This window comes from Trachemys scripta, chromosome 1, assembly GCF_013100865.1.
Source record: "Trachemys scripta elegans isolate TJP31775 chromosome 1, CAS_Tse_1.0, whole genome shotgun sequence".
In the NCBI taxonomy this organism is placed as follows: domain Eukaryota; kingdom Metazoa; phylum Chordata; order Testudines; family Emydidae; genus Trachemys; species Trachemys scripta.
The window spans coordinates 139,385,733-139,411,579 of NC_048298.1; the positions used below are offsets into that span (position 1 = coordinate 139,385,733).

The 25,847-nt window shown below is 45.6% G+C and overlaps 1 protein-coding gene across 9 annotated transcripts in view; it reads left to right on the top strand.

Annotated features, from left to right (window-relative positions):
* Positions 1-10,193: 10,193 nt before the first annotated feature.
* ZNF384 (zinc finger protein 384) overlaps positions 10,194-25,847 on the top strand; it is a 33,471-nt gene continuing 17,817 nt past the window's right edge. Inside the window, exons 1-6 of one of the 9 annotated variants that reach the window (XM_034787362.1) lie at positions 10,272-10,369; positions 10,758-10,813; positions 11,734-11,923; positions 14,773-14,843; positions 14,989-15,229; positions 15,629-15,947. In XM_034787362.1, coding sequence (XP_034643253.1) covers positions 14,778-14,843; positions 14,989-15,229; positions 15,629-15,947 — 626 coding nt within the window. In that variant the 5' untranslated portion in view covers positions 10,272-10,369; positions 10,758-10,813; positions 11,734-11,923; positions 14,773-14,777. The other 8 variants (XM_034787380.1, XM_034787352.1, XM_034787387.1 and 5 more) reach the window with 8 other exon arrangements.

Consider the following 25,847-nt stretch of genomic DNA (forward strand, 5'->3'; position numbering starts at 1 on the left):
GAGAGGTTCAGAACTGTGAATCCCAAGCAGACTTAAGGTATATCTACACTTAAAACACCGCAGTCGAGCAGCTGTGTTGTTGTAGTGCTTCAGTGTACACACTACCTATGTCAACAAGAGGGCTTCTCCAAGCAGTGTAGGTAATCCACCTCCCTGCAAAGCGGGAGCTAGGTCAATGGAAGAATTCTGGTCTACGCTTGGGGGTTAGGTCGGCATAGCTACATCTCTGAGGGATGTGGATTTTTCATATCCCTGAGAAACATAGCTATACTGAAGTAAATTCCTAGCGTAGACCAGGCCATAGGCCAAGGGTGGGCAAACTATGGCCCGAGGGCTGGATCCAGACCATTAGGGCTTTGGATTTGGCCCGCAGGATTGCCACCCTTGTGGCGCTGCGGGCCCCACACTGCTGCTGGAAGCGGCCGGCACCACGTCCCTGCGACCCCTAGGGGAGGGAGGAGCAGAGGACTCCGTGCACTGCCCTCACCTCCAGGCACCAACCCACGCAGCTCCCATTGGCCAGGAACGGGGAACCGTGGCCAATGGGAACTTTGGGGAGGTATAGAGTGGAAATGTAAAGATCAGAGATGTTATCTTTCAAAATAAAAATTAATTGTGGCTAGCTGCCATAACAAAACAAACCTAGCATAAAAATGAAAAAAGTGTTCTTTTAACAAAAACCCATGACATCAGGGAAATTGTTCTCTCCCTCAGTATGCCATTGTGGTGGGAGGTCCTGGATCTGGTTGTGAGAGCCTATCACTTTCTATACACTTAAGTCTTCCAACTTTTGGAGGGCATAGTACAGTGCAGGAGGGCAGGAGTGGGATCCTGTTGAGGCAATACATTAGTAGTACATTGGGTGTGGAAAAACCTTTGAAATAGTTGTACCCTATTTGTAATTTCTTCTCATCTTTGTGCATGTCTTCATCATGCTGAATGGCTACAGTCTTATCCATTCCTCTATTTTTCCTCTTCCAGATGACAGGGACTAGTCACATTCCTGAGCCATCTTTTTCTGAAAGCCCAATAGCAAGCAGATCCTCCCTGTTTTTGTGGTATCTGCCCTGCATGGTGGCCAGTCTGACTGTGATGGCACTGGTTGTCTTGCCCGAAGCCTGGACTGCCAATCAGGAAAGGAGTGTTGTGGGATTTACTTCTGCAAGCTGCATGGAAACTTTTTAAAGATAGCATAATAGAGGCTCAACTTAAATGTATATCCCAAATTAAAAAAAAAAAAAAAAAAAAAAAACCATAGTAAGAGAACCAAAAACGAGCCACCATGACTAAACAAAGTAAAAGATGCAGTGAGAGGCAAAAAGGCATCCTTTAAAAAGTGGAAGTTAAATCCTAGTGAGGAAAATAGAAAGGAGAATAAACACTGGCAAATGAAGTGTAAAAATAAAATTAGGAAGGCCAAAAGAGAATTTGAGGAACAGTTAGCCAAAGACTCAAAAAGTAATATCAATTTTTTTTTTTTAAAAGTACATCAGAAGCAGGAAGCCTGCTAAACCACCAGTGGGGCCACTGGACGATCAACGTACTAAAGGAGCACTCAAGGACGATAAGGCCATTGCAGAGAAACTAAATGTATTCTTTTAATCGGTCTTCACGGCTGAGGATATGAGGGAAATTCCCAAACCTGAGCCATTTTTTAGATGACAGATCTGAGGAACTGTCCCAGATTGAGGTATCAGTAGACCTCAATCATATCTCCCCTTAGCCATCTCTTTTCCAAGCTGAAAAGTCCCAGTCTTATTAATCTCTCCTCATACAGAAGCCGTTCCATACCCCTAATCATTTTTGCTGCCCTTTTCTGAACCTTTTCCAATTCCATTATATCTTTTTTGAGATGGGGTGACCACCTCTGCACACAATATTCAAGATGTGGGCATACCATGGATTTATATAGAGGCAACATGATATTTTCTGTCCATTCTGTTCGCTTTTTTGACCGCCGCTGCACATTGAGTGAATGTTTTCAGAGAACTATCCACAATGATTCCAAGATCTTTCTTGTGTGGTAACAGCTAATTTAGAGCCCATCATTTTATATGTATAGTTGTGATTATGCTTATCAACATTAAATTTCATCTGCCATTTTGCTGCCCAGTCACCCAATTTTGCCTGGATCTTAACTATCTTTCGTAATTTTGTATCATCCGAAAATTTTACCACCTCACTGTTTACCCCTTTTTCTAGATCATTTATGAATATGTTGAATAGGACTGGTCCCAGAACAGACCCCTGGGGGACACCACTATTTGTCTCTCTCCATTCTGAAAACAGACCATTTATACCTACCCTTTGTTACCTATCCATGAGAGCACCTTTCCTCTTATCCTGTGACAGCTTACTTTGTGTAAGAGCCTTTGGTGAGGGACCTTGTCAAAGGCTTTCTGAAAATCTAAGTACACTGTATCCACTGGATCCCCTTGGTCCACATGCTTGTTGACCCCCTCAAAGAATTGTAATAGATTGGTGAGGCATGATTTCCCTTTACTAAAACCATGCTGACTCTTCCTCAATAAATTATGTTCATCTATCTGACAATATTATTCTTTATTATAGTTTCAACCAGTTTGCGCGGTACTGAAGTCAGGCTTACAGGCCTGTAATTGCTGGGATCACCTCTGGAGCCCTTTTTAAAAATTGGCATCACATTAGCTATCCTCCAGTCATCTGATACAGAAGCGGATTTAAATGATAGGTTACAGACTACAGTTAGTAATTCTGCAATTTCACATCTGAGTTCCTTCAGAACTTTTGGGTGAATACCATCTGGTATTGGTGACTTATTGCTGTTTAATTTATCAATTTGTTCCAAAAACTCCTCTAATGATACCTCAATCTGGGACAGTTCCTCAGATCTGTCACCTAAAAAGAATGGCTCAGGTTTGGAAATCTCCCTCACATCCTCAGCTGTGAAGACCGATGCAAAGAATGCATTTAGTTTCTCCGCAATGGCCTTATTGTCCTTGAGTGCTCCTTTAGCACCTCAATCGTCCAGTAGCCCCATTGGTTGTTTAGCAGGTTTCCTGCTTCTGATGTACTTTAAAAAAAACCTGTTATTACTTTTTGAGTCTTTGGCATAGCTCGAATTCTTTTTTGGCCTAATTGTATTTTTACACTTCAATTGCCAGCGTTCAGTCTCCTTTCTATTTTCCTCACTAGGATTTAACTTCCACTTTTTAAAGGATGCCTTTTTGCCTCTCACTGCATCTTTTACTTTGTTGTTTAGCCATGGTGGCTCTTTTTTGGTTCTCTTACTATGTGTAACCCTTGTGCCCATCTAAGTTGGCAGCAACAAGGGCCGGGTTCTGTATCTAGGGGTTCCGTTTCAATAACGCAATGCAAAACCGGCTCGAGCCCCCACCCAGTGACCTGGGACAATTACATACCACCCCCTGGGTGCCTCTAAGAGGCAATACTTCCCCTCTCGCAAGCACGGAGTCTGAGTGTAGCAGAAAATGTTTAATAACATGAAGTAAACGACATCAGCATTAAATTGGAAAAACACCACAAACAGGATTCATAACACAAACCATGAGCAAAAGACCCACCCCAGCAAATTGGGCTGTGTCCTTTCCCTTTGGTTCTTGTATCCAGCAACCCAAAAATCACCCAGAGTCCCCAAAGTCCAACACCCCCAAAGTCTCTTGGGTCCAGCAGCCACCCAAAGTCCCAAAAGTCCAACAACCCCCAAAGTCTCTGTCCCTGGTCAGTGCAGCTCCAGAGTAAAAGGGGGGCACGCAGGGTGTTAAGAGGCACCTTACGTGATCCGAGGCCGGCCGTCTCTCTGTGGGGTTCCACTGTAGCCTTCACCATGAACCAGTCCACTTCCTGCCATCCCACGAACTGCTTGGCTCTATGAGCTGCTCCACTCCGCTCACCGACCTATGAGCCGCTCCAGCTGTCGCCGCAAACAGCTCCACTCACTGTTCCTTGGTACGCTCCAACCGTCCCCGCAAGGCTCTGTGCCGCTTGCTGCTCAGCCAGCTGCTTAGCAATATAGCTTCAGGCTCCCCCACTAGTTAACACAACACTCAGCGATCTCAGCTTTTAATAACTTCAGCTCTTTTGTAATTTCAGCTCTTAATGATTTCAGCTCATAGTAGGGGAGCCCCAGTGCTGGTGCACCATTGGCCCAAAGCAAATTCAGCTCAGCAGCCTGTAACTAGACTCCTAGTGGAATCAAAGTTAGCTCTAACATTCTACAGTAGAGAAAGGAGATGGTGCAATTAGTGTTTCAAGCCCTCAAAGGCTACCCATACCATCAGGTATAAATACCTGTCCCCATCTTCTCTCAATCCACTGGCTTTTGTAATCCACGCCCCTTGTCAAGCAAGTGCTACTTAGGTAATGGTGAGTCCTTCTGTCATACAACAGTTCCACTGGCCTTGATTCACAGAATCAGGGTAACAAAACTTTATTCTTCCTGCCCCAATAACAGAGAAACTGGAGATCCCACACCAGCCAAAGTCACCACTTTCAGTTGCTGTTGTTTCATGCCAGGCGAGTGGGTGTGCCTATGCAAACAAGATCAGCCCCTGGAGTTCTTTTCCACACTCACCATAATTCACCACCAGATGTCAGAGTAGAGCTCATCCTGACTCTGCTTACGTATGTTTTTTTTAATTTGGGGTATACATTTAAGTTGAGCCTCTATTATGGCGTCTTTAAAAAGTTTCCATGCAGCTTGCAGAGATTTCACTTGTGTAGTTCCCCTTTCTGAAATTAAATGCTATAGTGTTGGGCCACTGCGGTGTTTTTCCTGCCACATAAGACTGTGGGGTGCATTACACCTGTATGACAGAGAAAAACAACGTGGACCATGACAAACTTCTATCATGTAGAGCAAAACCAAGGAAAAGAGACAGTACAGGCAGGAGTTTCAAGGAGGGTCAACAAAGCCCTGGGGAAAATGGCCAAGAGCTGGCTCAGAAAAAACATGTCATACTCTTGAATAATAAAGAGAAACTTATTCTCATGTTTCTTTTGTTTTGTCTCCTTCTGGGGAGAGGATGAGAGAGAATGAGTCAAACGTGACAGATGTTAATCACGTCCCTTAATGCACTACTGGAAGGTGCTCAGGAGTGACGAGAGTGGTATAAAAACTGGTAAAGAATAAAACAGAATTAGCTATTTTCCTCCCCAATCCCTTAGTCAGTATTTAAGAAAATGAATTTGTCTGGCACAAAGCATTTTCATAGGGCAATCCAGCTGCTCAGCTTGTGACAGCCCTCCCCCTGCAATTGACTTTCATCTCATCCCTTCCTTGGCAGGGGAGTAGAAAGTCCCCAGTCTGGTATAGCAGGGGCTGGGGATGTGTGTCTGGCCTGAAGCATAGTAAGGAGGGTAGGCAGGAGTACCTGGCTCCAGCCCCTCTGCACAAAGATAAGATTTGGGCCCCTAAGATCCTAACTCACTTGCTGGGTCCTGGCACAGAGGGAGAAATGTCACCTTCAGGGTTGAACTGTCAAATATAGAAATAAATTACAGGATTCATGAATATTCATGAGGCAATTCAAACAACCCAAATTAACAAGGACATTAATTACCAAACTGATTAGGCTGTCAATTCCCTTTATTTAGATAAATCAACAATTCCCTGCTCATGATGTATCCTACTGAAGACTGCAGAAGTAATCTCAGCGTATCCCTGTAGGAGGCTCCCTAGGGAGCACAGTGAGATCCCAGTTACCCTGTTTCCCCGAAAATAAGACAGTGTCTTATATTAATTTTTGCTCCCAAAGATGCGCTAGGTCTTATTTTCAGGGGATGTCTTATTTTTCAGAAATGAAAAATGCCTTATTATCGGTGGATGCCTTATTATCGGGGAGGTCTTATTATCGGGGGGATGCCTTATATTACAACGAGAGGCAAAACTGTAAGTAGGCCTTATTTTCGGAGGATGTCTTATTTTCGGGGAAACAGGGTACTTGGGCTGTCAGAGAGCGAGAAAGGGAGTTGCTGTTCAAGTGTCATCTATCCTTTGTACCCATTGGTATTTTTTTTTCCTACATCAAGAGCTCCTTCTCAATGCTGTCCTGAATAAGGTTGCTGAGCATGCAGTCAAGCTGTCTAAGAAAAATGTGCTCATTTCCCTGTCCTCCAGATTCCATGCTAACAGCACAGACAGGAGGGCAGTCAGTTTTGCTACAGATGGCCTGCAAATTTTAGGATCTCTTGTCCACTATTCGCCAGACTCCATTTCTGCTGAGATCCCTGGTTGTCCTCTGTCCCCTATGATTTGGGTTATTGCAGCCCCCTTCCCGGCCCCCACTAAGATTCTCCCTTATGCCTCTCTGGCATCCTCCTCACCTGCCACCTCTGTTGCAGCTCAGGACCCATGTCACAATTTCAGAGTTAACAGTACCTTTGACCTCACTACTGGTCTTTCATGAGGGCACCCACTTAAGGTTTGACACTCCCAGCCACCACACCTCTTGAGAGGAGACTCATGTCTCTCTCTCCAGCAGACCAGTGGGTTTACATTTGCAGTCCCTCTGCACCTCACTGATTTCCCCAGCAAGTCTGACTGGAGTATAGCACCTGTGGTTACCCCTTCTTCAGGGGCCACAACAATGTTTACCAGTTACCAACCAGCCCTCACAAAGGAAGATACATTTATTCTTAAAGGTAAAAGCACTACAGAGAAAACATAATCAATAAAAGTTCCTCTATGCATGCTAAGAGTTTACCAACCAGCAGTCTGATAGGGCTCTAGCAATCCAAAGTTCTTCCAACCCTTCCACAAGGGTTGGAGCCCTTGAAGTCCTGCTTGTTTGCTGAATCAAAAGAAAGCCTTGTATCAGTTCAAGCTCATCTTTTTATACCAGGAGTGGCCAAACTTACTGACCCTCTGAGCTGCATATGACAATCTTCAGAAGTTCAAGAGCTGGGGTGTGCCTGCCAGGGTCTTGGGACTTCAGCCCTGCTGGGCTCAGGGTTTCAGCCCCGCAATGGGCTGGTGGGGTTAGGGGCTTTTGCTGTGCTGGATGTGTGTCTTGGGGCTTCTGTCCAGTGGGGTGGGGGTCTTGGTGCTTCAGGAGGTGCCTGCTTGGGCTCAGGGCTTCAGCCCCACTCCTGCTGAAGCTCCAAACCCTGGCAGGTCACCACACAGCACTGAAGCCCCGAGACTACACCCACCCTGCTGGGCAGAAGCCAAAGGCCATGTGTGAGGGGGACACATGGGTAATGTGCCCTCCCTGGTATTTACCACATTTGCTGGCCCCATTCAGTCACATGGTGCCACCGGGCCCCCTTCCTGCACCACAGCTGCTGGAGCCAGCAAGCGGGGAGCTGCAGCTATGGGTAGAGGCAGCATCAGCTGGGAGAACCATTGCTTTTGCTGCTGCCTCTCCACCTGGAGCTAACAGCTAGGAGCTGCAGGAAGGGGCCTGAACCTTTAAATTGTACCTCCCCCCCACACACACACTTTCAGCAGGCACCAGTCATTTCTAAGCCCCTAGCCACACCACTCTGCCTCAGAGCAGGAGCTCCAAGCTCCCCACACCAGTCTGGTAGGCAGAGAATGTGGTGGGGTTGGCTCCATGAGCTGCTGTTTGGCCACCCATGTTTTACACCAAAAGCCCTTGCTTAATCTGTGGAAAACCCAGCTTGAACCAATAATGCAAACCACTCCATTTTCTCCAGGGTGGTTTACAATACCCCAGGGTAAATGCTCCCACTGTTTTTAGTTTGTGGAGGAACTGGGGTAACCTGCCCCTGTGGAATAGAACACAATCATACAGAGAACTTTCATGAATATAATACAGAGGTTGTGACAGGTTCGGTCACAGAGACCCCTGTGGGACTGTCACCTGATGTGTTGAAATTATCTCTGAGCCAGTTTTCTGTGCCAGCTTGGGACTCCAGAACCCTGCCTTGTTGAGCCAGACACACAGACCCAGGTCTGGTCCACGCTCCCAAAGCTGCAGACTTTAACCAAAACTGCTCTGTAGGTCACCTATCTCCAGCACCCAGTTCCCAATTTGATCCAAACCCCAAATAAATCCGTTTTACTCTGTATAAAGCTTATACAGGATAAACTCATAAACTGTCCCCCCCATAATACTGATAGCTGTGCATATCGCTCTGTTTGCTCCCCCAGATATTAATCACTTACTCTGGGTTAATAAAATCACTTTTGTTTATTAATTAAGTATAAAAAGTAGGATTTAAGTGGTTTCAAGTAATAACAGAACAAAGTAAGTTACCATGCAAAATAAAACAAAACACGCCAGTCTAAGCTTAATACATTAAGAGACCGTTTACAGGTAAATCTCACCCTCCGAGATGTTACAGTGAGCTTCTTTCACAGACTCATTCCTAGTCTGGGCCCAATCCTTTCTCCTTGTACAATCCTTGTTACTTCCAGCAGGCATCTTAGGTGAAAAGCAGGGTTTTTTTCCCCAGGACTGGGACCCTCCTTTGTTCTCTTCCACCCCCTTTTATAGCTCTGGCATAAGGCAGGAATATTTTGTCTCTCTGGATCCCCACCCCTCCTTCTAAATGGAAGAGCACCAGGTTTAAGATGGATTCCACCATTCTTCCTGGGCTAGCTTACAGGAACACAGGAAGGTTTGCAAGTAAACAGAGCCATTTACAACCAACTGTTCTAGTCAATAGGAGCCATCAAGATTCTAAACCGGGGTCGGCAACCTTTCAGAAGTGGTGTGCTGAGTCTTCATTTATTCACTCTAATTTAAGGTTTCGCGTACCAGTAATACATTTTAACATTTTTAGAAAGTCTCTTTCTATATGTCTATAATATATAACTAAACTATCGTTTTATGTAAAGTAAATAAGGTTTTTAAAATGTTTAAGAAGCTTCATGTAAAATTAAATTAAAATGCAGAGCCCCCTGGACCCGGTGGCCAGGACCTGGGCAGTATGAGTGCCACTGAAAATCAGCTTGCATGCCGCCTTCGGCACACGTGCCATAGGTTGCCTACCCCTGTTCTAAACCATCATCAATGGCCCACACTTTGCATAATTACAATAGGACTTCAGAGTTATACTTTCTATTTCTAGCTTCAGATACATGAATGATACATATAAATAGGATGAACATAGTAGATTATAAGATCAAGAGACCTTTTGCATAAAGCATATTCCAGTTACATCATATTTACACTCATAAGTATATTTGCATAAAACATTATGGAGTGCAAAGTCACAGTGGTGGCCAGAGATATGGCCTGGGATTGCAATATCTGCTATATCCCCACTGGCTCCATGCAGCGTCTTGCCTGTCCAGCACAGGAAGCCCTCGGACCCCAAGGTCCCTCTGTGCCCAGAGGACCAACAGAAGAGGATCAAGTGCAGGCAGGGAAGAGGTGCAGGGAGTGAGGATAGTCCCCGTCCCTCAATCCAGCCCTCTGGCCTGTACACAGTGCCTGGGCCCACCTCAGGGTGTATATTTGGGGGTGGGGGGGTTGTCACACCAGAATTACCAGATACTCAGCCAAACCACTGCAGGAGTACCCGCAGGCCTAGAGGAGGCGCTGCGGGCACAGACAGGGAGAAGCTGCAGGGCCGTGACTGGGGGCACATTTGCACCAATTGCTTGGCTCACAGGCTCCCCCAGGGCCCTTCCCTCCTGCGGGACACACAGCCCAGCCCACGCTGCTCCGCGGGCCTCTCCCCCAGCCTGCCCCGCCCGGCGCCGCCGGCAGCGAGCCCCCCCCGGGCTCCGCAATGGGGCCACTCTGCAGGGCTGGGAAGAGGCGGGACTACGCCCTGTCGCTCGGCAGCAGGAAACGCTGTCAATCAACCGACAGTCAATTATTCATGAACCTCATGAATATTCAGAAGATATGGCCGCTCCGAGCGGAAATGACATCACGGTCTAGGAACTCGAGTTATTTCCGCTTCTGAAAGCGGAGTATCATCCGCTGTCAAAAATCGTTATTTCAGCCCTTACTTCCGGCCTGGAGTCACCCCTTCGCCGACCTCGTTAACTACTTCCGGCAGGAAAATCTCACCTCGTCCTCAAAGGTTGCTGATTTTCTGATTTGTCTTAGGTGATTCCCGCCTTTCCGCGGTTGGCGCTATCGCTGGTCCGGTGCGGTGCGAGCGCTGCCTCCGTCTTCCGTGCCCATGATTAGCACTTCCGGTTTGCAAGTCCATTCATTCATTTCCTTCTGCACTGCAAAAGTATCTGTTTATGACGTCAGTTCCGACCTTTCTAGAGCCCCGGACGTGCCAAAACACGCCCCGCCTCCTGAACCGGAAGCGACTTTCCGCTCCCCTTTCCGGTGAGGAGGTTGCTGTCGCCGCTGGAGCCGGGGTCGGGGTCGTAGCTGGGGGGTGGTGTCCGGTAATCGGCGGTGGGCGAGACCAAGAGAGACCCGTGGCAAGGGTACTTCCGGGTTTGAATGACCCGGAAGCGGAAGCGGGGAGGCTTGATTGGGTGTCAGTGCAGAGTGCCGTCAGCCTCTGGGCTCCGCCGCGCGGGGATTGAGATTCCGGATCGTGTCGGCCCCTCCCTCGGGCTCGGCCGCTGCACAGTTGGGGCTCGGTGCCCGCGGGGGGCGGGCTGAGGGCTCCCCCCGGGGGCGGACACTGCCCGCGTGGGCGGGGCTGCCCCCCTGTGGGATGTGTGCGCGCGGGGTGGTCCCCTTTTCCTTGTGACCGGGCCCCTGCGCTGGCTGCGGGGCGCGTCCCTCTCCCCCCACCAACGCCGCCATGCAGCCCCCCGAGCCCTGGTTTCGCCAACGCGTCCAGTAACGCTGGTAGTTTGTTCGCAGCAACAGCCCTGGAAGGAGGAGAAATGCAAGAGGAGGGAGAGTGAGAGGGAGAGGGGGTAAGAAACTTCCAGGAAAATGTGGGGAGGTGCGGGTATGATTCAGTACTGGCTGCCCCGGCCCCGCCCCTTTTCTGTATGGTGGCCCTAGTGCCCAGCTCTGGGATCTGGGGCCTTTCTTCTTCTGGGAGTTAGTTCCGGTCCAGGGACTGACCTGTTCAAGGGTTGGCTATAGGGTGCTTCACCTCTAGGGCATCGTTTGCTGTTTAGCTTCAAGGTATGGGGGAGGTGGGATTGGATGTCTGAGGGAATGCCGTGAAGATTGTTGACCTCTAATGTATTAGTAGTGGTTGGGGAAGGAGAATCCAGTTCTTTTTTCTCCACTATGATTAGGTTATTGATGGCATGGAACCAAATAATGGCTTTTCAGATTGTTACATAGAGTTCCTTAATTCTTCTTCATCAAATGCCCTGTGTTCAATGTGTGTTCATCATCATGAATTGTTTCCAGCATCACTTGGGCCTAAAACTTCCCCACCATGAAATTAGGTCTTGTACAGATATAATGATGCGTTAGGTACCACTCCCGAGTGTCATCCTCAGGGGTTTTTTTTTATTATTATTATAAAGTTGGAAATGGAACATCACAATAAATAAACTGTGTGAAAGTAAGGAAAATTATATTTAAAGTCTACTTTACCTATTCTTGCATATTTAGCCTTAATTGTACCCCCTTGTACACACCACTTCTCCACTCTAAGTCCTTGCTATGCTTTTCATGTATGTGCCAGTGATTCAGTGCAGTAACTCCATGAAATGTAAGCCCGGCCTTTGAAGTGTGTGAATCTGTGAGAGCCATAGTGGTGATACCTTGACCCTCATGATAAGCAGTAATCGAATTCTCTTGTTTGTTCAATTGCTTGTTCAGTGCATGTGAATTTGGCCTGTACATGGAAGGTATTGTTTCTGGTTTATATCAGGAGGGCACGTTGACATCTGTCTGATACTAGACTGGTGAATGGGAAGAAGGTCCCATCTGTGACCTGTTTGTGGAAGCTGAGATGATGAAGGCTCTTCAGTGGGATCATGCTGTGGTACAGGGTTGAAGCTCCATCCCGTATGTGATAGTGGTAGAGCAATTGGAAAGGTTACATGCAGAGTTCTGGTAAAGTAAGTGTGAGCGGTGTTAAGGGGGTGGGATGATGACTAGAGATTCATATTTCCAAAAGGGTTATTAGACTACAATGGGTGGCTAGCTGTAGGTAGGAGGACAGAAGTCTGTTGGAGGAACTTGATCTTCAACTTTCCTCATTTTAAAGGGTTGGCATGCCGCTGAAATTGCATGAAATCTTCTGTTGTGACTACTCCCCCTCTCCCCCACCCTGCAGTTCATAATAACTTTGTCAAGCTTTCACCTTTTAAACTGAATTTTTCCAAGCCTCAGCTCTCCCAAAATATGAAGGGTTTTGGGGGTTAGCCATATTTTGAGAACCAGTACAGTGGAAAATATACTTTTGCCTTTATAAATAAAATTGTGACTATATAACGACTCTAATAGTGGACTAGTTGGGGGTAGGAAGTTATTGATTGTCGCCATCAACATTGGTTTGGCTTTGAGTTTGAAAACTGAATTGCTTTTAGCTATCTTCCAATTTTCTAAATGAAAGAAGTGTAAGTGTGGCAAAATCAAGATTTTACTTAATTTTATGAGCCCTTCTACACCTAAAACTTTACAGGTGAAACAGTGGGAATCTGGCACCACCATCAACTTTGTTTGCATAGTGCATAAAAACCTCAATATTGTATTGTACAAACCCAATTTCATTTTGGTTTTAAGATTCTATCTGGGCAAATAGTGAAGGTACTTAAATCTTGTGGGGTTTTTTTAAATGCCTTGGGAAACTATAGAAATGCCATAGTCACAAAATGCATTAACTCTGCCCCCTCATATACTTGCATTATGATTATGTTCTGTCATGTAATTAGGCTTTAATGTACACAGGCCCCTGCTTCAGTCATGGGCTGAGTGGTATTAAGGAAATGAAGATGAGATGGCTTCTGTAACTCCCTCATGTTCTGGACCAGGTTATGATTGAATAACAATAGTGTAAATCCGAAGTAATTCAATCAAAATCTATTAATTTGCAGTGAATTTACATTGGAGTAGCTAAGAACAAAATTTGGCCTTTAAGTATACTTGTTGGACAGTAGGTAATGAATGAGGCAAGGGTGGGTTCACTACACAGAAAGGAAGTAGTTCATTTAAAAAAATTACAAGTAATTGGGTTTATTTAAAATTCTTTGATTTTTGGCTGATATATAGGAATTGTGGTGTGTACAGCGTACATCTTCATTTTGGTTTTATTACCCTTTTTAAAAATGTCTTCTTTCTACATTATTCATTGCACACTGCTCAGCAACCTGTCTATTCAATGAGATGGGGCCTACAGAAAAATAATATGTGGTCATGTAATTAAAGACTATTTCATAACTGATGTAGAAATGTAGCAGGTTGAGGCTGCACTGGTAACCTTACCCTAGAAACTTTCTAACTATGAGCATCTCACTTTTCAAACTTAATGTTCTCCAAATGTAGTTTTTATTTAATGGAATTTAATTATCAAGTGATCAACATATATTTAATTATCAACATATATTTGAGTGAATAGTCTAAGCCTTCACTCTATCATAACACATTTTTTGTATATGAATGTTCTTAGTTTTTAAATAGCCATTTCATTGGTGTTGAAAGCTTTGCCAGTTGAGCATATCGCAGGGAGTGGATTTTTTATGTCTCTCCCAATTGCTGTGCTCATAGAGGTGAAGCTCCTCCAGTCTGGAGAGGGCTGCCATCTGGTCTCTGGCCTGGTCTACACTTAAACATTAGGTCAGTATAGCTACATTGGTCAAGGGTGTGAAAAATCCATTCCTCTGACGGACATAGCTAAGCTGACCTAACCCTCAGTGAAGATGCAGTTCTGGTGGTGGAAGAATGCTTCTGTTGACATAGCTACCATTGTTAGGGGAGGTTGTGTTCCTACACCAATGGAAAACCCCTTTCTGTTGATGTAAGCTGCAGCTACACAACTGGGTTATGCTGGCATAGCTGTGCTGAGGTAGCTAGGATGGTGTAGTCTCTGCAGTGTAGACATAGCCTCAGGTTGGCTTGAGAGCTGGGGTTGGGCAGCAGTGACTTGAGGGGTGGTGGTATATGATTATGTGCCCAAAACATGGCTGAAGGATGGTACTAAAAGGGGGGTGGCATAGTGAGTCACTCCTTCACCCCTTTTGGAAGGAGGGGGAATGTGGAAATCAGGACTCCTGGGTTCTCTTCCCAGGGAAGGGCAGTGGAGTCTGCTTGGACTCCAGGATCCTTAGATTCTGTTTTAGGCTTTCCCATGGGAGTGGGGTCCAGTGTATTAGAGCAGTAGGAAACAGGAAATTGGGAGTCCTGGATTTTATTTCTTGATCATCTGTTGGCTCACTATGTTATCTTGGGCAAATCTGTTTCCCTCCCTGTCTCTTCCCCCTGTGTAACACTATGCTAACATTCTCCTGCTACCTGCGGATGAGGGGTAGTTAGTGCCTGACTTTATGTTAAGATGAAGGGGCAGGGGCAGGCAGGATCTGGAATTCACACTGGTTGGGGGTTGGATTATATGCAATATTGTGAGAATTTGTTTCCACCTGTGAGGGTCATGGTTGCAGAAACAAAACCCACCCCTTCCCCACAGGGGAAATTAGTCATCTTTGGGGTGGGGGACTAGCTTCAGTCAGGAGGTAATTGAGAGGAACCTAGTCCTGGGTGAGTGGTGAGAAGCAGCCTCTTTTCCTTGCTGGGAGACAGGGTCTTGGCAGAAAGATCAGAAGAGGGGCCATGTTGCTTAGTATAAAAAGGGAGATCCCACAGGGGTCACTGCATTAGGCTGAGCCAGTTCCTTATCACACTCTTTGGGTTTAATGTTTTTCTTTTACGTGTGTTTCTGTCTCCCTTTCCTTGTCTTCCCCCCTCTGCCCAGCTAGGATGGAAGAATCTCATTTCAACTCCTCCCCGTACTTCTGGCCAGCAGCGCCCACAGTCTCGGGACAGGTAAGGGCCTCTCTCTTCCACCATGGTCTGTTTGGTTCTGCTCCTTGCTGGGACCAGAGTGCTCCTGACCTATTTCCTACAGTGCCTACTGCTGGGAGGTGTCAATTCTGGGGTATTCTAAAAGAACTCTTTCACACTCATGTAGATCGAGAATACCATGTTCATTAACAAGATGAAGGAGCAGCTATTGCCCCCAGAAAAGGGCTGCAGCCTGGCTCCCCCCCACTACCCCACCCTGCTGACGGTACCCACCTCTGTCGCCCTACCCACCGGCATCTCCATGGATTCAGAGACCAAGTCGGAGCAGCTGACCCCGCACAGCCAAGCCCCCGTGACCCAGAACATCACCGTGGTGCCAGTGCAGTCTGCCGGGCTCATGACAGCAGGTAGGGAGCACCATGGGGTTGTGGAGGAATGGAAGGGTAATCTCAGCATCTTAAGGGAATGAAGTGCGTAGGGTTCTGAATGTGTTTTTCTTTTGGGGCTGTAGATTGACTCAGGTCTTGGATAGCAGATGGCATGGGGGGTCCTGGCCATACCTCTCTTAATTGTGCCCAGTGTACTTCTGGTGTTTCTCCTCTCCAGGTATTGCTGAGCATTTGACTTCTAATATCGGACAGTGGGATGGAATAGGGAAGATAGCTATTGTTCCTTGTGGATCAGGGTTAAAAATGGATTTTGAGGCCGCACTTTATTGGGGTGGGGGATCTGAAGGGTGATTGGACCCTGCCTCTGATGTCTGGAGGGGCTGATCTCTGAGCTCTTTCCCCTTTCTTTTCCTGCAGGTCCTGGCCTGGTGATTACTTCCCACTCGGGTTCCCTGGTGACCACAGCCTCCTCTGCCCAAACCTTCCCCATCTCAGCCCCAATGATTGTCTCTGCACTACCCCCTGGCTCCCAGGCTGCCCTCCAGGTGGTGCCTGACCTGTCGAAGAAGGTGATAACCTCCCTTTCTGAAGGTGGGGGTGGGGGAGTTGCCCCTAAACCTCCCCGGGGCCGGAAGAAGAAGAGACTGCAGGAGTCGGGGCTGCCAGAGATGAGCGATCCATTTGTGCTGTCAAACGAGGATGATGAGGACCAGCACAAGGATGGCAAGACATACAGGTGGGGAGTGGGGCTCAACCCTGGCTGTTTCACTGCGTGGGGTGGGAGAAGCGGTTACTGGGGAAAAAGGAGATTTGTGCTTTCTCCCTGTGAAGTCCCAATGTGCAGACACTTTCAGCTGCAGAAAGTTGAGATTTCATCTCCTTTTCTCTTTTAACAAATCAGGCAAATTAAAAAGTGCAGATCAATCTGATTTTAAGGATTGCTGCAATGTCAGGAAATAATGCTCCTGGAGCAGCTGGTTAATGAGTCTAATTAATCTAAACCTCACCTGATGTCACAGCTGTGTAGTGTGTTGACTGTACTGCAGGGTGTAGTACCACTTGCTGCAACTAGGAGCTGCAGTACATCTGCTTGCAACTGGGGTGGGACTCCTGCCTCTGCAGTTCATAGACCCCAGACAGCAGTGAGCAAGAAATAGACTTCTGTAGGGTAATTTCAGGTCACATGCTCCCTGGTGGCTCTGCTCCTACTCTTCCACCCCAGCAAAAGGTTGAGGGATTTCTGAGCTAGGGGTTGGAGTGTTTCTGAGACTGGTGGTGGGTGTCAGATAAGGGCTGGGGGAGAGTTATGAGCCCAGAGATGCATTTTCTGAGCTTGGGAGGGTTGTGTCTTTTATGTTTATGAGGGATTGGTGGGAGCGGGGACTGGTTCTGAGCTGTGGAGAGGATAAGTAGGAAGAGGAGAGGGTCTCAGTCTGGGGGATGGTAGAGTGTAGGTGTTTCTGAAAAGGTGAACATTGAATGTTGTTGAGGAGGCCGGGAGTGTTTCTGAGCTGAGTGGGTTGGGTTGACGGGGCTGAATGGGAAGGTGAATAGTGGTAAGTAGAGTTTGGGAGAGCTGAAGAGGTCATAAGGCTAAATATTTTCTGCCACCCTGGCCTTTACAGCAGTGTCCCAGTTCTGTATTTGGAGTGGGAGAGGGAAGTGGTGGTGGAGCTCTTTTCCCCACTTCCTTACTAACCTTCTTTAATCCCTTAACAAAGCCTGTCCTTTGGGCTTCTCTGGATAGTTTTTGTACCAGTATAACTCAATTGCTGTAAGCTATTTCAGTACAAGCACCTTTTGCTGTATAACTGTGTCCAAGCTGGGGCTTGTATCACTTTAACTATACTGATATGTTAAATTGATGCAAAAACTCGATGTGAAGCCAGCCCTTTGACCAATGTCCTAGTTTTTCACTTTGAAAATATGATCAACCTGCAGGAGGTGTGGGGGAGTTTGCTACTTGCAGCCCCACCATTTATTTTGGGCATCGACCACAACTCAAGCGTCATACATTCTGGGTCGCTAGTTAGGTTGTTGAAGGTGTATTTATAAAGGATGCACTTGGCAGTGAACACTAGAATTAAAGCTATACCAGGACTTTAATTATAGCCCTGTTTGCTTGTAAGTCTGAAAAATGCTTCTAAGCAGGTGGAATGACTCCGCAAAAACCTCTGTGCAAAGTTTGGGCTTTTCCCTCACGGGCCAATGTTTGGAACAAAGGAAAATGAGTTGATGATCAGATACCAGTAACCAGACTGAACTCTACAATGGGCAGATTTCTGTGGGTGTGGAACCTACCTCCTCTCCCACGTCCCAAACAGCCCTTCCTCGAGCACTTGTGCAAGGGGAGAGGGAAACTGAGGTGAGGTTCACTGGTGATCAGGTAGTAGCTCTGCCTCCTTTGCAGTCTCTTTGCTGCCATCTTCCATGCTTACTCTCAGCCCAAAGGTAGATTTTTTTTGAAATTTTGAGCAAAATCTTATCTTCTATTTGAGCTGTGGCAGAGAAGGAAAAAATGTAACTTTTCCCTCTGTAAAAATCACATATAGTGCAAATATGGCCAAACTTTCCAAGGTGGAACTTTCCAAGTGGCTCATTCATTGAGGACTCCTGGGTTCTGTTCCTTGCTCTAGTGGGGTTTCTATAGTGCTCCTTGCTCTAGTGAGGTTTCTATAGTGCTCATTGCTATAGTATCAAAGTGCTTGTTAGGTAAATTACCTCTGCCTGATGAGGTTCATAGTGGTCTTCATGAAGTCTCTACTCTTTTCCTTTCCTGGTTGGAGGAAGCTTTGCTTGGGGTGTGGATGTACGTGTGGTGGTGTTTTCATAAAAACACTGATTCTGGTAGAAATGTTTCATTGTTGAGAGTCTGGCCAGGTGCTCTGAAGAGGATTAAACTAGATCAGTCTGCTGTCTAGGAGTTCATTCTATAACTCCAACCCCCTGCTCTGAGATGGCTTAATGTTTGGCTTCCATGTGTTTCTTCCTAGCTTTTCTGAGATGCCTTGCTGTTCAGGTTGCTGATAATACCTAGCTTCTAACTCACTACTGAAGAAGATAGAGACTAAGGCCCTGAAGTGGCAACAGAAATAGGCTGGAGCCTGTGGAGGAACCATTGCTTAGAGGTGATGTACTCACAGCACATCAGCCCACGGAGGAATGGGTAACCTTCACCCAGCAAGTTACAGTAACTTGGTCTGGAGATGATGAATGTGAGGCTCCAGAGTGGCTAAATCCTCCTCTGAGAGGAAATGGTGGAGTTTTCAGCAAGCTGGGGGGTGGAAGGATCATCTTGGTATTAGCACTAACTGCTCATCTAGGGTTAGCGACGAGTCCAACAGAACCCTATGGATTTGCATTGTACTGCTGGGGAATGCCTGCCGAGACAGAGGATAGTGTTTATACCAGTTCTTTGAAATTTCTTCCTTTCTGAATAGCATCACTTCACTCTTGCCTGGGTGCAGTGTCAGCCATGTGTTGCTTCAGCTATGTGCTGATTTCTCAGCATTTTGACATCCTTGCGATGTGATGGCTGTGTTCGTGGGAGATGAGCTGGATAACTGGTTGTGGAGTTCAGTGGAGCACATTGCTTCTCACCACATCTTCAAATGGTCTGCCGTAGGTGTTAAAGAGGAGGGAGGACAGCATAGATTCCTGTGGGTACTGGGGAAAGAGGAGCTGTTGTCCATGACTACTTGGGGGCCTGTTGGAGTGGAATTATAAGAGCCATTGTAAAGCTATATCTTGTGTTCTAGATGTGTTATGTACGCAGTCAGCAGCACCTTGTGGTCAATTGTTGAAGTTAGCAGGGAGGCCAGGAAATAGCTGTGCCTTTCCATTGACATGAGGAGGTAATTATTTGGTGCCTCTAGGGGTTTCTCATGCTGTTCCCTAGTCTGCATAGCAAAACATCCAGGATCTGGGTGACTGGGTGTACATAACACATCTAGAACACAAGATATAGCTTTACAATGGCTCTTATAATTCCACTCCAACAGGCCCCCAAGTAGTCATGGACAACAGCTCCTCTTTCCTCTTTCTGGGGACTTGGTTATCACAACTTTGTTTAGGAACTGGACAGTAGATGAATTTCTGCACCCAGGGTTGGCTTTTCTGATCAGACAGAGATTACAGTATTTTTCAGGGAGATTGAGGGGTTCACTTTTCTGAAGGAGACAGTAATGCTTTCTGTTAGGAAGGATATCTTATGTTCACTCATGGGCAGGCTTTCATTATACCGGGACGTAGATCTGTTCCTGGATGGTGGCTGAAATGTTTCTCAGGGCTTCTGAGTTTCCTGGTGTGTGATATGGCACAGCTCTGCCAGGGCTGGTGAGGCAGTTACTGCTGTCTGGTCCAGTTTAGTTCTCTGCCTTGGCAAGCCCCTCTTCTATGTGGCTCATTTTTCCTCTAAAATAACATGAAAGCTCTTTGCATGTGGTGTTTGGTTCTGATGTCTGGATTGTGCAGACCAGGATGATTAGCCAGTTCGCTATATGGAATAGCTTCGCTGGTTGTGATTTTTTTTTTTTTAAAAGGGGGGGCCAAAAAAGCCTTCCCACTGCTCCCTGCCTTGTGCTCCTGTACCTCCCCCTGCCATTTCACTGGTTCCCCAGTTCTCCTACCTTCCATTGCTCTTTGATCAACAGCTTTCTTAGGGTTGGGGGAGATGGGCGACTGGAAAATAGGAGATGTGTTGGGAAGACTGAGATGAGGGGACAGAGTGAGGAGCACAGAGAAATGGGGGCACAGGAGCAGATTGACTTTGGGGGATGGAGGGAAAGTTGTGAGTGGCTAGGGAAGCCCAGGGTCCGGGAAAAAGGAGAGGGCAGGGCAGAGGAGCCACAGGCTCAGGTACAATAGTCATACAGGACTTCATGCTTGCCAGCTTCTCTGTGCCACCTCGAACCCCACGTTCCATTTCCTCTGTCCTCACCCCAAGGCTTTTACTTGTTTGATCAGAGGGGCTAGAGTCGCAACCCAATGAACTTCTGTTGGCTGGTTGTCGCAGAACTCCTCACCTGGCTACCCATGCACATTCATCAGAAATGGAGCTCTGCCTGACAAAAGACTTTCTCTGCCAGTTCTCTCTTTCAGTGTTGGGATGAGGACAATTGCGGAGCATCAGAAAGGCTGGAGAGACAGGAAATCCTGGGGCCTGGAACTCCCTGTCAGCTAAAAATTCAAGGAAATGATAAGCTTTGTTTAAAAACCGGTTAGTTTCTCAACTGATATTTACTCGAATGCAATCCACAGAATCATTGAAACGAGTTAAGTCCTAATTTGGTGCGGACACTCTCATAAGAACGGCCATACTGAGTCAGACCAATGGTCCATCTAGCCCAGTATCCTGTCTTCCAACAGTGGCCAATGTCAGATGCTTCAGAGGAAATGAAAGGTGTTCTATACCCCTAATCATTTTTGTCACTCTTCTCTGTTCTTTTTGCAATTCCAATATATCTTATTTGAGATGGGACAACCAGAACTGCATGCCGTTTTCAAAGTGTGGGTATACCATGGATTTATATAGTGTCATTATTATATTTTCTGTCTTATCTATCCCTTTCCTTATGGTTCCTAACATTCTGTTAGCTTTTATTGATGACCGCTGCACACTGAGCAGATGTTTTCAGAGAACTATCCACAATGTCTCCAAGATCTTTTTTTTTTGAGTGATAACAGTTAATTTAGATCCCATCATTTTGTATGTATAGTAGGAATTGTTTTCCAATGTGCATTACTTTGCATTTATCAACATTGAATTTCATCTGCCATTTTGTTGCCCAGTTACCCAGTTTTGTGAGATCCCTTTGTAACTCTTCTAGTCTGCTTTGGATTTAACTATCTTGAGTAATTTTGTATCATCTACAAATTTTGCCACCTCACTGTTTACCCCTTTTTCCAGATCATTTATGAATATGTTGAATAGTACTGATCCCAGTACAGATCCTTTGGGGGTACCGCTGTTTACCTCTCTCCATTCTGAAAACTGACCATTTATTCCTACCATTTGTTTCCTGTCTTTTAACCAGTTACTGATCCAGGAGAGGACCTTTCCTTTTATCCCATGACTTCTTACTTTGCTTAAGAGCCTTTGGTGAGGGACCTTGTCAAAGGCTTTCTGAAAGTCCAGGTACATTATATCCACTGAATCACTCTTGTCCACATGTTTGTTGACCTTCTCAAAGAATGCTAATAGATTTGTGAGGCATGATTTCCCTTTACAAAAATCATGTTGACTCTTCTCCAACAAATCATGTTCAGCTATGTCTGAAAATTCTGTTCTTTCCTATAGTTTCAACCAGTTTGCCTGGTACTGAAGTTAGGCTTACCAGCCTGTAATTGCAAGGATCCCCTCTTTAGCCTTTTTTAAAATTGGTGACACATTAACTCTCCTCCAGTCAAGTAATACAAAAGGTGACTTGGTGATTTAAATTACATACCACAGTGAATAGTTGTGCGATTTCATATTTGAGTTCCTTCAGAACTCTTCGGTGAATACCATTTGGTCCTGGTGACTTATTACTGTTTAGTTTATCAGTTTGTTCCAAAACCTCCTCTATTGACACCTGAATCTGGGATAGTTCCTCAGGTCTGGTCTACACTACAGATTTGTATTGATATAACTACATCGCTCAGGGGTGTGAAAAATGCACATCCCTAAGCAACATAGTTATACCAACCTAACCCCCTGTGTGGACAGCGCTATGTCGGCAGAAGAGCTTCTCCTGGAATAGAACCCAAAATTCCTGAGTCTCACCATTCCACTGCTGTCAGTAAATATCTGTGAAACCCACTGGCAAAATTTCTCATCCCCCTTTAGTGCTAATCCTTATAGGGGATGACAACCTGCTCTTGCTCTCAGTTACTCGGTTAGTTCAAGTAGCAGAGGATCTAATGACCCAGGTGGATGGCAATAGTATGCCACGGAGTGGAATTCTTGAGGTTTTTTTCAGTTTGCTTTTTAAGAAACCAAGGAAATTTTTACACACACACACTGTTAAAAGAAAATTGGGGTTGCAAAGTAAGAAATGCACAGGCTTAATTCTGGCAACCTTAGTGTAGAGAAATTCCTTGTTGTCTGTAGGACCCCATCTTGTTTGTTGCGGAAGTTGGAAGGTCTGTAGTGAATGAGACGGGGGCTGCGGGAAGAAAGAAGATGGTCTGATGGTTAAGGCATCTGAATGCTGTCCTAGAAAATTGGATTCTATCCTTGCCCTGCCACAGCGTTCCATCAAGTCACACTAAACCTTTCCCAGGTGGTGATTAATTGTGTGTTCCTCGTTTTCTGAGTGTCAGATGTGAGACCCTGGGGTCTGATTTGCAGAAGTACTGAGCATTCCTAGCTGCAACCGAGATCAGTGGAACCTATGTATTCCATAGGTTCCACTGATCTCGGTTGCAGCTAGGAATGCTGCATATGCTGCTGTATATATTAATGCTAAATACTCTATAGAAATCAGGCCCATGGCGTTTCAAATTGGTGCCCCTTAATTAGTGGACATTTTTGACCTTTACCTCTGTGCCTCAGCTCCATAGAATGGGGATAATACCTCACCTGAGAACAGTGTTGTGAAAATATATTCATTAATGTTTGTGAAGCACTTGGATACTATTGTGATGAGCGCCATGGAAAAACCTATGAGGAAATTAATAATTCTGTTTTAAGAGCAGGATTTTAAAGGGCTACATATTAAACAATGAGAACAAAACAAAATGGTGAGCACTGTTCACCCTGTATGTTGAATGAGGTAGCGGTCCTTTGGAAATATGTGAAAATGGAATTAAAGACTTTATCATAATGCATATGCACAAGGGGGCAAATTAACATTAATACATCCTAAAGCCAGAAGGAACCATTATAATAATCTAGTCTGATCTCCTGTATAACAGAGGCCATAGAAGTTCCCCAAAATAATTCCTAGAGCAGGTCTTTTACAAAAAACATCCAATCTGAATTTAAAAATGGTCAGTGATGGAGAATCCACCATGACCCTTGGTAACTTGTTCCAGACTATTTCATCTTATTTCAAGTCTGAATTTGTCTAGCTTCAACTTCCAGCCATGGCTCATGTTGTATACTTTTCTCTGCTAAACTGAAGAGTTCATTATTAAATATTTGGTCCCCATGTAGGTACTTATAGACTAACCAAGTCACCCCATAGTCTTCTCTTTGTTGAGCTAACTAGGGGGAGCTTTTTGAATCTATCACTAGCCAGGCAGGTTTTCTAATCCTTTAATCGTTCTTGTGGCGGCCCTTTGAACCCTCCCAAATTTATCACCATCCTTGAATTGTAAACACCAGAACTGCACACAGTATTCAAACAGTGGTTACATCAATGCCAAATGCAGGAGTAAAATAATCTCTCTACTATTACTTGAGATTCCCCTGTTTATGCATCCAAGGATTGCATTAGCTTCTTTTGGCCACGGCGCCGCACTGGGAGCTCGTATTCAGCTGATTAGCCACCATGATCCCCAAATCTTTTCCAGAGTCACTGTTTCCCAGAAGATAGTCCCCCATTGTGTGAGTATGGCCTACATTCTTTGTTCCTAGCTGTATATATTTACATTTAGCCATAGGAAAACTCAGTGTTTGATTGTGCTCAGTTTACCAAGTGATCCAGATTGCTCTGTATCAGTGACCTGTCCTCTTTGTCATTTACCACTCCCCCAATATATATGCATCATCTGCAAACTTTATCAGTGATGATTTTGTTTTCTTCTGAGTCATTGATAAAAATGTTAAATAGCATAGGGCCAAGAACTGATCCTTGTGGAACCCCACTGGAAGTCTACTGGTTTGATGATGATTCCCTGTTTGCAGTTACTTTTTGAGACCTATCATTTAACCCCAAGTTTAATCCATTTAATGTGTGCCATGCTGGTTTTATGCTGTTTAATTTCTTTAATCAAAATGCCATGTGGTGCCAAGTCTATTATGCATCAATGCTGTTATTTCTATCAAAATTGTTGCACAGGCCTCCTTAATTCTGACATTTCCTAACTTTCAAGTCACCATTGCCTCTGCCAGCTTCCCAGTACTGAAAGCCCAAACTTGGTACTGCATGACATTCTGATTAAAAAATCTAGTACAATACAAAAAAATAGTGTACACATTAAGTGGATTAAGAATTGGCTAACTGATGGATCTCAAAACCAGTCGTCAGGGAGGAATCCTCATCCAATAGGGATGTTTCTAGTGGTGTTCTGCAGGGATTAGATTTAGGCTCAGAACTATTCAATATTTTCATCAATGATCTGGAAAGTAAATATAAAATTTACAGAAGATGCACAGATTGGCGGAGTGGTAGATAACGAGGATATTGCAGTCATACAGAGCAATCTGGATCACTTGGTAAGCTGGGCCCATTCAAATAAAATGGATTTTAGTACAGCCAAATGCCAAGTTATACATCTAGGAATCAAAAATGTAGGCCATACCTACAGAATGGAGGACTGTATCACCGAAAGCAGTGACTCTCTAAAGCAGTGGTCCCCAAACTTTCCGTGTGGCGGGCGCCGGACTACTAGCCGCCGGGGAGCGTGGCCGCCGGGAAGCGGCAACACGAAGAAGCATCGCCGCCGAGAAGTAGTGTTGTCAAGAGGCGTCGCCGCCGAAATGCCGCCAAAAATCAGCGGCATTTCGGCAGCGACGCTTCTTCGCGTTGCCGCTTCTCGGCGGCATTTTGGCGGCCGCTTATCCAGCGGCCAGTAGGCGGGCACACATAGATGCCCTGGCGGGCACTGCGTTGGGGACACCTGCTCTAAAGGATTGTGTCATAATGGACACATAACTTAACAGGAGCTCCCAATGCAACACTGTTGCAAAATGGTGGCCCTGATCCTTGTATGTATGAGCAGGAGTAGGGAGGTGGTTTTACTTCTGTCTATGGCATTGGTGAGACTGATCCTGGAATAGTGCATCCATTTCTGGCATCTACACTTTGAAAGGGATGTTGAAAAAATTGAGGATGTTGAGTGTATGGAGAAAGACCACGTAAATTATTTGAGGGCTGGAAAAAATGTCTTGTAGTGAGAGATTTAAAGAGCTCAATCTGTTTAGCTTAACTAAAAGAAAATGTAGAGCACACCTTATGGGTCAGAGGCCTCTCCCAGAGCTTTCCCATGCAATCCAGAAATGTGAAATTGACATCTTCATAAGGTTCACTGTCACAAGCTGGGTTCTGAATAACAGTCCTGAGCGGACAAGAGTGGTGGTTAATTTCACTTGATTGTACTGCTACTTAGCAAACCTCTGAATAGCAGCAGTGACCAGAACCAGTTGTTTGGAGATTCAGGAAAGTGACACTACATTAGTAACTTGAGTCACACATGTAAGATCAGATGGTGATTGGGGCAGTTTATATACAGAACTCTGGTGCTAGGGTGACAGGCATAGATATCTAACTTTTTAAATAATTGAGAGCTTAAATTCTGCAGTCATGGGGCCTCCTCATTCACCATTTAGAAACAAGTGGAGTTGTTGAGCCTAGTAGATTTCTGTGATTAGCATCAATGTATTGCTGTAAGTTGATTTTGACTGCTGTGTTGGAGGCTTCATCTGAGGACTTTCAGAAACCTATAGTCTCCTTAACAAAGCTAGATATGTTGGCTCACATTCTCCTGACTT